Source organism: Oryx dammah, unplaced genomic scaffold, assembly GCF_014754425.2.
Source record: "Oryx dammah isolate SB20612 unplaced genomic scaffold, SCBI_Odam_1.1 HiC_scaffold_21, whole genome shotgun sequence".
In the NCBI taxonomy this organism is placed as follows: domain Eukaryota; kingdom Metazoa; phylum Chordata; class Mammalia; order Artiodactyla; family Bovidae; genus Oryx; species Oryx dammah.
In genome coordinates, this window is record NW_024070205.1 from 24,566,423 (window position 1) to 24,578,651 (window position 12,229).

General features: G+C 46.9%; 1 protein-coding gene across 6 annotated transcripts in view; it reads right to left on the minus strand.

Moving 5' to 3' along the window:
• Nucleotides 1-12,229, minus strand: part of TNN (tenascin N) — a 72,755-nt gene that overhangs the window by 6,727 nt on the left and 53,799 nt on the right. For all 6 annotated transcript variants that reach the window (XM_040263932.1, XM_040263930.1, XM_040263929.1 and 3 more), the window contains 4 exons: nucleotides 11,225-11,357; nucleotides 10,400-10,551; nucleotides 4,961-5,057; nucleotides 3,879-4,046 (listed from right to left, as the gene is read on the minus strand). In XM_040263932.1, the coding sequence (XP_040119866.1) occupies nucleotides 3,879-4,046; nucleotides 4,961-5,057; nucleotides 10,400-10,551; nucleotides 11,225-11,357 (550 nt within the window). The remainder of the gene's footprint in view (nucleotides 1-3,878; nucleotides 4,047-4,960; nucleotides 5,058-10,399; nucleotides 10,552-11,224; nucleotides 11,358-12,229) is intronic.

The window sequence follows — 12,229 nt, forward strand, 5'->3', positions numbered from 1 at the left end:
AAAATAAAGAATATTTTTTAAAAAATATATATATATATAAATCACTCTGGAACCAACTCTTCTCCTCTCGTACTTCCTGAGATAGGAAAGATGAGCCAGGCAGCTAAGCCGTCTCAGGCCAGAAGAAGCTGTTAGCATCACGTCCCCTGTTAATGACACACAGGCACAGGATCACGCGTCTGGACCTTGAACATCTTCCACTCTGAGACCAAGAATGGGCTGATGAAAGTGTGATTTGTGTCACCTCCAGCTTTCCCTTTTGTTCATGTGTTCAACGATGTTTTCCTTCTTTAAGTGCCAGTACTTAAAAAATTCACTTCAAAGCTAGGAAGGCACTGGCATTTGGGGTGGAACAACTGTTCACTGTGGGTATTTGGCAACCCTGGCCCCAGCCCACGGACTGCTGGTTGAGTTCCTCCTCACATTTCTAAGTGTCCGTAGGGGGTGAACCATCCCTTCTTGAGCAGCTCTGAGTCTCTGAAATCAGCTGTAAGTGGCTAGTTAGCCCACAGAAATCCTTCTGCACCACCCTGAATGTCTGCCTATTTAATCTGCCAAAATAGTCTCCAAATTAATGAACAGCAGCATCCTGAAGGTAGAGCTCATAGAATGTTCTGCCTGTCTCACTCCAAGACTCAGAATCCAGCATTACCTACCATTACAATTGACCCAGCATTACCTTGCTGGAGTTTCCTTCAAGGAGGAATAATGTGCTGGATTTTTTAAAATTAATTTTTATCAGGGTATAGCTGCTTTACAATGTTGTTTTAGTATCAACTGTACAGCAAAGTGAATCAGCAACATATATGCTGCAGTCATGTCCTAATCTTTGAGACCCTGTGGACTGCAGCCTGCCAGGCTCCTCTCTCCATGGGATTCTCCAGGCAAGAATACTGGAGTGGGTTGCCATGTCCTTCTCCAGGGCATCTTCCTGACCCAGGGATCGAACCCATGTCTCTTATGTCTCCTTCATTGGCAGGCAGCCTCTTTACCACTAGCGCCTCCTGGGAAGCCCTATTTAGCACAATAGCTGCTTTACAAGGTTGTGTTAATTTCTCCTGTACAGCACAGTGAGTCAGCTACACATACATGTATATCTGAGTAGGGTTCCCTGAGCTATACAGCAGGTTCTCCTTAGTTATCTATTTTATACATAGCATCAACAGTGTGAATATGTCAGTTCCAATCTCCCAATTCAGCCCACCCCTCCCTCCCGCTTTGGTGTCCATATATCTGTTCTGTACATCTGTGTCTCTAACTCTATTTTGCAGCTTCTTGATTTGACTTCAGTAGAAGTAAAAGTTGAGGGTCCACCTGGATAGTCTGAGTAGGGAAAGAGTCTAAAACCTCACTTATCCACCAGAGCTGTACATCTCTAGTTCCAAAAAGAGTGACAACAGGGTTAAAAGCTGGGGAGAGCTGGCCCATGCCTGGAGATATCAAAATGTTCACTTTCTATCCGAACGCCATGTCCTCTAAACAGTACCTCATCATCTAGGACATAAGCAGCCAGAAGCTTGCTAAATTTCAAAATCCTCCTTGGGGACCAATCAGCACATATAAGGAAAGCTCAAACTCCACTAACCCCACCACTATAATTCAGAATTTAAGAGTAAGAATGATAGTACGCAGGGGAAGATTAGACTGCTGCCTAAATGCTGCATGAATTCTGAGTCTCCCAAGGCTTCCTATTAAAAAATACATCCTCCACTGACCAGCACTTGTTGGCCTGCACAACCTTAGAATGGGAATTAGCCCCTAATCGCAGTTAAAATGCAAATACAGTCCCCGGGAGGAGAATCACAGTAATTCACAAAGATGTTGACTCCTTTTCACTCATTTTCCCATTAGCATCAGGTCATTTACTGGATTAGGCTAGACCTCAGAGAAGGGACATTTGAATACTAGAGGGAGGGGGACTAGGTAGCCTGGGAGGGCAGGCTTGAGTGAGGTCCCCAGCAGAAGGCCCATGAGCGCAGTGGGTTCAGGGAGGGATGTAGGCACAAGTGCCAAAGGGAACCAGCCCAGCCCGGTAGAAGGTGCCCTGAGTGGAGTCTCTGAAGACTGGGCTGTTTCAGCCTGAGAAAGGAAGGCTGACTGATCACTGTGGTCAAGGTTGAACAGGATATTGGGAAGAAAAGGGATGGCCAGATATTTAACCATGTGGGCTGAGATAGAACAGGAGGAGGCCCGAGGGGTCTGATGAAATAAAGTTCATATTTTCTGGCAAGATACGGGGCCCATGTGGGCCTCGTCCTTCGCTTTAGTGTGTACCATGCATCTGTGTTAACCAGACCTCTTTAGGACATGATACTCCCTCTTAATATCCTCAAGGAGCCACCGTGAAGCATGACCTGTGATCCAACACTTGTATGCGGTGTAGATCTGGACTTTGTTAACTGTCAGTGATATATCATTTGACGGACTTATAACCCTCTATCTCAAAAACTTACCTAACTGTGCTCCAACCTCTAACCAGAGAGACAGTCCTCTGAGTTTTCTGAAAGACTGCCCCCCGGGTTATAATCCTCGGGTTGGCTGGAATAAACCTTTATATCTATCTTGGTTTTCACTGACAGGTCTAGGAGAGACTGCAGTGTGCACACCCCTTCCACCTCTGGCTGGAATGCAATCTGATCAGCTACAGTTGGTGAAAGAGGGTGAGAGGCAGTGCACTTACTCTTACAAAAGGGCGTCTTGAAATCCCTCTCATTCGATTAATATCCTTAGACTCAACTAAATCCCCATCTGTGTTTCCCAGTTGTATTTTAACTGGCTTTTTCTATGCCTGACTTCCACGTTTTTGATATCAACCCTGAATATTCACTGGAAGGACTGATGCTGAAGCTGAAGCTTTGGCCACCTGATGCAAAAAGCCAACTCATTGGAAAAGACCCTGATGCTGGGAAAGACTGAGGGCAGGAGAAGAAGGGGACAACAGAAGATGAGATGGTTGGATGGCATCATCAACTCAATAGACATGAGTTTGAGCAAACTCTGGGAGATAGTAAAGGACAGGGAAGCCTGGTGTGATGCAGTCACTGGGGTCCCAAAGAGTTGGATATGACTGTGTGACTCACACACACACACACACACACACACACACACACACTCCTACATAGCCCCAACAAAGTCAAAAACACTCTAAGTCAAACACTAGACTTACTTGCTAGGGTTTAAAGGCGATAAATATAGGTTTAAAGTATAGTATTAAAACAATAACCACACCTTGCATCTTAAAGAAAATGCTCAGGGTCATAATTCCAGTATTTCATCAGCTGCTTACTTTTGTTCTTTTCTTTTCATGACTTAACACACCACCAACTGGCTTAAATCCAGTGAGACGCTAATTGAGGCTACCGTTCCCCTCCTTTTCAGCTGAATTGTTAATTTCTGTGTTGTCACAGTTGTGTGGAGTTAATGAGACCTAGACTTCTTATTGTGTGAATCAGCACTTTCATTCTTCTGTCTTTATTTATGACAAAGTACCACAATAAGTTTAAATAACACACACACAGGCACCACTGTGCAAGAGTGGCAGCCACACTACTGAGAGGTGGGCAGATACCGTGAAATCTCTCGGAATGTGGGTTCATCAGTTAATGTACAACAGCCTGAATTGGGGCAGTAGAAGAGGAAGAATTTTACTGGTGTGGGATCAGTGTGTAATATACAGAAGTTCTGATTTTATGATGGTCAAAGATTGCTTTGACAGTTCTGTTTAACCCTCTACAGGGAGCAGGGCCTCAACTGTTCAATGAGGACAATGCACCTTCGTAAAACAATATTCCATCCCCCAGGTCCATGGCAGGGGGCCAACCCCTCCTCAAGACACACCAGGCAGGAGACCCCAGCAGGAAGGACACATTTCGTCCTACCTGCTGTGCCTCTGTATTTCCCGACTGTGAGCCTGTACCGCTCCTTGCTGGAGGCCACCTGGAAGGAGTCATACACAGCATAGGCAGATTCATTGGCAGTCTGTAAGTCCACTCTCACCTCATAGCGGGTGGGCGTGCCCATGGTGAGGTTGTGTAGCTTGTCAAGTCCTAAGAACAAGGAACAGAATTCTGGTAACCAATCACCCTGAGTGTGAGCACCCACCATTTGCATCTGAGACTTTCAGTCCCCCAAAGATGCCTTGGCCTTTTCACAGGAGGGTCCCATATCACAGGAGGGTCCTTCCTATTCCATCTCTTCTGGGGGCAGGGGGCTGTTTTCTCAACCCATTATGTCTTTGGCACAGTCATGCTTCTGAGTGTGGAAACCATGCCCTCTGTGAGGGAGCAGGAGTTGGGGGTGGGTAATCATGGGATGACTCCTTCTCTCTCAAGCAGGAGCATTCCTACTTATTATCCACTTATCTCACCAAGTGGGAGAGGAGATCAACCACTGATTCCAAGGTCACTGATGGGATTTTTGAACCAAGAAAACCACAAAACTCATCTACTCTATCAGATGCTGTGAATCCACGAATCTGCATGATGAGTTTCTAATTCTTCATTTCCCAATTGATGCTTCTGGCTATTTCATTCTCCACGAACATCTGCTCCAGAAAAGAGCAGAAGGAAAAGGGAGAAAACAATGCCACAATGACTGGCATTCCTCACAGAATTCCAGGGAACCTGTGTGACTGCCCAGTGAGAGCCCAGAATCCCAATCAATCAATAACTGCTCTCCTCCTGTGGCTTCTGAGAAGTTCAGGCTGCAGGCAGATTGTGTGGGGCTCAGATGCAGCATAAAGCCCACATGTAACAGTCCCACCCTCCCACACACTCAGTGCACACGAGAACCTTCCCAGTGACCCGGCCCCACCGACACCCTGGTGGGCAGCTTCCTCAGTGGCCCCGTCACCTGGAGCTCTTCCTGAATGCAGGGAGCTCCCGCAAGCTGCCTGATCAGCTTCTTAGGGAGGAATCTCCCCTCCACACCCCAGCCTTCAGGGATGCTCAAAGAATCATACCAAGCCAGAACTCCTTCATGGGGTCCCCGAAGCCTTCCACGTAGGTCCGCCAGCGCTTGAAGAAATCCAGCTGCCCGGTGTTCCGCCTCTGGAAGACCTGAAGAGGGAGACAGGAGTTTCTCTCTGACACACGTGGACAGAAGGCTGAATGAGAGAGGACAGCATGGCACGCTGGGGGCTGCCCTGAAGATGGACAGAAGTGGCCAGGAGGTGAAGCTGACAGAGGTGGTGATGGACTGAAGTGGAGCTGAGAGAGAGGAGGACATCAAGACTGGCTTTGGAGTTCTGGGCTCCCAGTGCTGACGGCAATTCACTCTGCCGATCGCTGAGAAAGGGGCTCTGAGAGAGGACAGTTTCCATGGGGGCAACATCGTTCATTTGGGGACCTGGTGAGTGTCAGTGGCTTCTGAGGCATCCTGGTGAATGAAGGTGCCATAGGAGCTGCTGAATGTAAGGGCCAGAGCTCTCAGGAGCAGGCCAGGCTGGACTTAGAAAGTGAGCATGTGTCTGAGATACTGCTGGCACTCACCAAGTCCAATTTCGCTCTCCTCTCCTCCAGGACACAAAGAGACTTTTTGTTTTAGCCTTTCTTGCAGTTAAGTTGGAACCATGTGACTTGTTCCAGCTACAGGACTAAAAGCGGGAGCACAGGGTGTGGGGTAGGGGGTCTCCCCACTCTCTCCCCCACTTCCCCAGGCCACTGTGCCATGGTGAAGGCCACATGTCAACAGGGCAGAACCATGAGCTGGAATCAGTCTGAATCCCTGAGTCACCACTCAGTAGTGACTTTGCATACATGAGGAAAAAACCTTTTTATGGGTTAAATCACTGGAATTAGGTGTTAGTTTGCTACTACGGCTTAGCCCATTCCATCCTAACTAACATGGAAAGCCATCAGGACACAGAGAGGGAGATGAAGCCACTGGAAGGATGAGACCAAATACAGGACTGAAAGGAGCAAGTGGCCTAGAATGAAGCCTTGTGGATCCCAAGATATAAGAGCCACACACTGCAAGATGAGTTCATGAAGGAGAAAGAGGAGCAGCTGGTGATGTGAAGGACAACTGGGAAAATGCAGAATCAGAAAGGCCACCAGAGAGAAGTGTGCCCGACAGCGCCAAGTGCTGGTGAGAAGTCAGGGAGCGTGATGCCCAAACTGCCCACAGACTCTGGTGACACGGAACCACCGGTGACTTGAGCGAAGGCTGTGCTAGTGAGTGATGAGGGCAGAAAGCCAACCAGTTTCAGCTGAAGAGTGAATGAGAAGGGACACAGTTGGGGCTGTTTCATGAGAATATGGGCTCTTTCTTTTCAAAAATCCCTCCATCTGGGGAAGGAAGGCAGTGCTGGTCAGAATCACTCGATTCTTTTCTATGAAGTAAATCTAAAAAGCATCTAAAGGCTAAAGACACCTATGCATGCTTTTGCACTTCTAATTCCTCCTGGCCTTGGCAGCCATGCTAGACGCCATCCTAGCTAACCCCACACATGAGTCTGGAACTCCCTAAGAATGGAGTGCATCTTCCTCTCCACCTTCTGTCTTTGTGCTCCTTCAGAAGCAGAAGCCCCAACACAAAATCCAGTCCCCTTCTTTTCCACCATGCTTCACACCACGTGCCTTGAAGTCAACCACTTCATCTGGAATTTGGTGAGGTAGACCTCCTAATACTTGAGCATTCTTGATACATTTTTCTCTGGGAAGAGACAGGGAGGGAGGAGAGAGCGGGTTGCCCACAACAGTGCCCAGAGCTCACCACCAACTCCTGAAGCGTCAGTCCCTGTCTGCTGCCCTGGGAGACACTGAATGAAGGGTGGGGGTCCTGGCAGGGGGTTGGTGACTCAGTCATTTCTGTTCCTGAGCGTCAGTCGACTTGTTGTCCAACAGGGTTGGAAGCGGGAAGGAGGTGTCTGCCCCTAGAGGTGCTAGGAGGACTTGTGTGACAGGGTATGTGAAAGGCAGAGCCGTGAGCAGAAGGTAGGGATGCTCACGGTGAACAACTGTACTAACACTCACCAACACCGCTGTTCCCTTTCCCCTCTTCTTACGTGTCCATCTTGTAGAGACATCGCCTTCCTTCCCTGGCTTCCTTGATGTCTTTTTTCACTTACTGATCTATGTAACAAGCGCTTGTTGAGCACTTTTAAAGGCTAAACCCAGGGCAAGAATATACAATGCCATTTTACGGCTGAGAAAGTGTAGAAAAATAGAGTCACACAGCCAACTATTCAGTGGCTGATGCAAAGATAAAACACTGCCTCATCTTTCCCTGAGGAAGTCTGAAAACACCAGCTGTGTGGAGTCTACTGTTTAAAGAGCATGCCTTAAGATTCTGAGGTTGTTCATTTCCTATCACGGTACCTGGGACTCCTGGTTCATGAACAATGAAATCCTAGGGCATCACCATTTGGTTCCATACACACTGCATCAAATTCTATTCCCACTAATGTAGTTAGTTCCCATGTAAGGTCAGGCTCAAATCTGATCCCATTCTCCTAGGACAGAGGCTTTACAAAGGCATTTGGTCTCTATCTCCAATCCATGAACGTAGTGCCAAAGCATTTTTTGTTTGCTTCTTTGTTTATTTTACTAATGCTTCAGTGTGGTTAGGGAAATTGGGAAAAAAAAAAAAAAGGTTCTGATGCTCTTTGCATCACTATTTAGACCCAGCTCTACACTTACTGGCTGTCTCCTTGGGCAAGTCAGTTAACCTTGACTAGCCTCACCTCTCTAAACTATGAGATCAAGATGTTAATAGCTTATTTGTCATTCTCTTAAATCAAGGCTTCAGCATGGTCATGAATCACGATAAATCATAAAGGCCAGAGTCTGGCTCATACAGATATAATAAGTGATTATTATATCTCAGTAAATGTGTTAGCTTGCATTTTATAATGTCAGATTTCAAATGAATTGACCCACGGGGATCATTTGTACATCTTGATCAGGCAGCCTTAATTGACTCACTGAGAATCTAGTCCATTCCCTTCTATGAGGTGAAATACCTCATAATGAACTATTTGGGATAACAGAAACCCCTTGCCAAATAAATCTCAAAGGAGAAAAAAATCTTTGTCTGATTCTAACAACAGAGCTTCGTTGTACTCTAGAACTTTCAGTCCTAAATGAGTAAATTAGGAGGAAAAAATGAAAATCTCACTTAGGTGCCTGTGGAAAGAGCCTCTCGTATAGTTCTTAGGACTTGCAAGATGGGAAACAGAAATGGCAATATTTGAGACACTTAAGTGTTCCTTAATAGTCTCCATTCCAGCTTCCCACCCGTAGCCTCAGCTACCTCAGGGCAGAGTTCTGGCTAACCCAAGTTAATCAAATTGTGTTCTTGCTGCCTGAGTGGAGAAGAATTTCCTTAAAAGGATTTGAGAAGCTCAGTTTATAAGGGCAATATACTATGATCATCTTTCAGTGACAGAAGACTTTTGAACACCCCAAAACATGGAAATTGCCAGTAAAAGATTTGGTGGAGAGGTTTGCAGGACTCCACATATTTTCTGGAGTGTAGTGGCTTCGAGGAGAACCCTACAGAGTCTCAGTTCATGTAGCATCTTCAGGAACCTGGGTGAGAAAACAAGATTAGGGAGGGGATGGGGCACTGGCATTGGTGGGAACCCAGAGTTATTTCTAGAACTGACCTCTGTGTTCTGGCAAAGGTCACTTGTGTGGGCAAGATATAAAAGGCAAGCTCCTTGAGGTCAGGGATTTTTGTCTATTTGGTCCACTGCTGGTTCCTAAGTATACAAAACAGTACCTGACACATAGTAGGCACTCAATAAATATTAGTGGAAAAGAATCATGGATACTCCCAGGCAGACAGACTAGCAACAGGTATCTTTCAAAAAATTGTGCTAGACACACACATCTCTTTGTCTGTGTGAGGCTGGCTTTCAAAAAGGCCACATCAACAGGGACTTCCCTGAAGGTCCATTGGTCAAGATACTGCACTTCCAAAGCAAGAAGCATGGGTTCCATCCCTTATTGGGGAACTAAGATCCCATATGCCATGCAACACATCACCATCCACCCCGAAAGCAAACAAACAAACAATAAAAAGACCACATTGGACAGTACAGACATCCTGCCAATGGGTAACTACAGGGACAAAGGCAGGGAACTGGCTTCAAGCTTAAAGAGACAGAAGCACAGTGGTGCTGATGAGAAGCAGCAGGTCCAGCCCTACGAGTCTAGTCAAGTGGATGGCCTCCCATGCGACACTCAGTTCCATTATTTTTACAAATCAATCAGGAATGTCCCCCATCTGATCCATTTCTGCCTTTTGGCCATCAGACGCAGCTTTATGGATAATAAGTTTTCCTCTTTCCTGCTTATCAGATGGTATCACTTTATCTGCGGCTGCTCCAGTGTCTTTGGTTCCACAGGCCCCTGAGCGAATGTGTAAATGAACATAATCTGAGCTCTATGAGATCATGCTTTCTCCTTCCCACAGCAAGTGGTGGAAGCACAGCGGGTAAGGCTGCAGGCTGGTTTGGAGCAGTGAGAGCCTCTCACTGTTCAGATACAGGGAGAAGGGGGTAAGGAGAGGTGGAAAGATCAGATTGAAAGTCTCAAAAGCAGCTCATCATATAATTGGATCAGCAGATACAATCAAAGAAGGTACCATGCGGTTTAATGGCCCACAGAGAATAAAACCTCCACACAGATGTGAGATGATCAGAACACTGCAAGTTTCCCTCTTTCAGGGCTTAGCCTTTCGTATCAAAGTTCCAAAGGCCCTGCTTCTGTATGTGAAGCTAGGATGCAGAGCTTGGGCAACAGGCTTCAAAATTCAGAGGACTGAGCCCCCAAAGAGGCCATGTGTTTCCATCTTGGACGACCTGAGATGACCCACTGGGAAAACCAATGACCCAGGAGGCTGGAGTCCTAGAATCTGGTCCCAAGTTTGTTATTAACTCATGTGACTGACCCAGTAGACATGAGTTTGAGAAAACTCCAGAGGATGGTGAAGGACAGGGAAGCCTGGCATGCTGCAATCCAGGGGGTCACAAAGAGTCAGACATGACTGATAACTGAACGATATGTGACTTGTTCAGGGTGCTTCTCCTTCTGGGCTTCAATCTACCCATCTATAAAGTATGAGCAATATAATCTCTCTCATTCTATAGCTTATATGTGAAGGTCATGTTTATGAGTGTGCTTTGCAGAAAGTAAAATGTAGGCAACTCATGTAAAGAGGCGATTAGTATTAATAGATGGTGATAAACCCACAAGCTTTCCTAAACATCAGCCTGAATTTAACCAAGCCTGCTCTATCCCAGGAATCAAGTACCCCGGGCTCTGTTCTTACAGTTCTCTGTTCTCTGAAAATAGCTGCAAGGCACCAAAGCATCTCTCTCCCATGGATGAAGAAGAAATAGAGCTCCCTGGGCTGAGAAACAAGACACTGCCCAGGGCTCTGTGTGACTCACAGTCCAGCCGCCTCCATCTGTGTCCATGTCACAGTACACCTGCAGGGGCCGGCTGGCATCCCCATGCAGGTAGATGGTGTAAAGGCCACTGGCGACGTTACTGTTCTGCTGAACTTGACTGCAGTCCGAAGGGTGTGGAAAACGGGCACCAACTGGGAAGCAAGCAGAAGGACAGCGTTGTTGGGAGAAAGGCAAGGGAGGAGGGGAGTGGGGCTAGTCCCATATTTTAAGATCATTTATTTTGTTTAGAAATATAATATTTTAGAACCTCCTACTACTTTGCATCTTCCAACTCTTCACTCACGTCTTGTTTTTCTCACTCGCCTTGCTCGCATCAAACCCCCCAAATGTACTAGTTGTGTGTGCTAAATTACTTCAGTGTCCAACTCTTTGCGACCCTATGCACTGCAAGCCACCAGGCTCCTCTGTCTGTGGGATTCCCCTGGCAAGAATACTAGAGTGGATTGGCCATGCCCTCCTCCAGTAGATCTTTCCAGCCCAGAGACTGAACCCACAACTCTTACACCTCCTGCACTGGCAGGGGGGTTCTTTACCACTGGTGCCACCAAATAAGGTCAAGTTCACATCACTTCCTCCTCTGCCCAAACCTTCCCTTCCCCTCCACCGGACAATACTCCACTCCCTTCCTTCATCTCTTTACCATGGGATGGATTCCTTCTGAATTCATAACCCCATTTCCATTTCCCCTTGTCTAGAGAAATCCAGAGCCCTGTCGCCACTCGCTCTTCCTTGGACACATTTTCTGGCTTGTCCCATGCTTGTCCTGCACTGCATTCTCATTCAGAGTGCACGAGCTCACATTACCTGTGGAAAGGTTGGTAGATACACTCCTGCTCCGGCGATCACCCTTAAAGGCAACTAAGGAGACAGGGAGGGTGACACCCTGCTCAAGGCCTTGCAACTCAAACCTCTGGTCGCCTCTTCCAAGCTGCACCTCCTACCAAACAAAGAACACAGTAGACATTCACTCATCACCTGCAGCACCCTCGGTGTCAACAGCACTCCTTGGTGCTAATGACAGAAGCTCCTTGGGAGGGTAGAGTTTTGTCTTTTTGAGGGCTCAGCAGTAACCCAGAGTCGCAGTAGGTTCCAGCCGCTTCTCTTTAGGGCTATGCCATGGAGATTCAGCACTTCTGGGAGCTCTAGCTGGGAACCAGCACCTCAAACTGCCACCAGGGGAGCACCCTCGAGGGGAGCACACATGAGGTCTCCTGCCCTCCAGGTACAAGCTGGGGCACCAACAACAGCCACTACTGGCAGCAACAGGCTAGCAACACCAAGCTGAGAAAGTAATGGGCAAGGTGAAGCTGGCCACTGATATCTGAGGCAGGAAGATAGCTGGGTTTTCAATAACCTTTCTCCCTAGGCTTATAGTGGCAGTTTTACCACTGAGATAATGAATAAATCAAGGTGCCCTTCGTTTTTTCCTTCCTCTCTTTTTTCTTTCTTTTCAAGGAAAGAGAATACTAACTTTCCACTGGGACAAGTCACAAAAATATGTTGGCTTTCTAATTCCAGGTGAGAGGTATAACTCTTGAAATAAGGTTAATCCAATTCATCAAATAAATATTTATTGCACACAAACTTAGCACATGTGCCAAGTTCCAAACACTTTAGACACAAGGCGAGGCAAAGCAGACAAAAATTCCCTGTCCTTGTGGAGCTAACATTCACTGGGGAAGTGACACAGGACAGATGTGTGGCCAGCGGATATGTGACAGGCAGCTAGGAAGGAGCAGGCATGAAGGTTAGTCCCATAAAATGAGACCACATGTATACTGTTCACAAATGACCACGTTTAGCATTCTC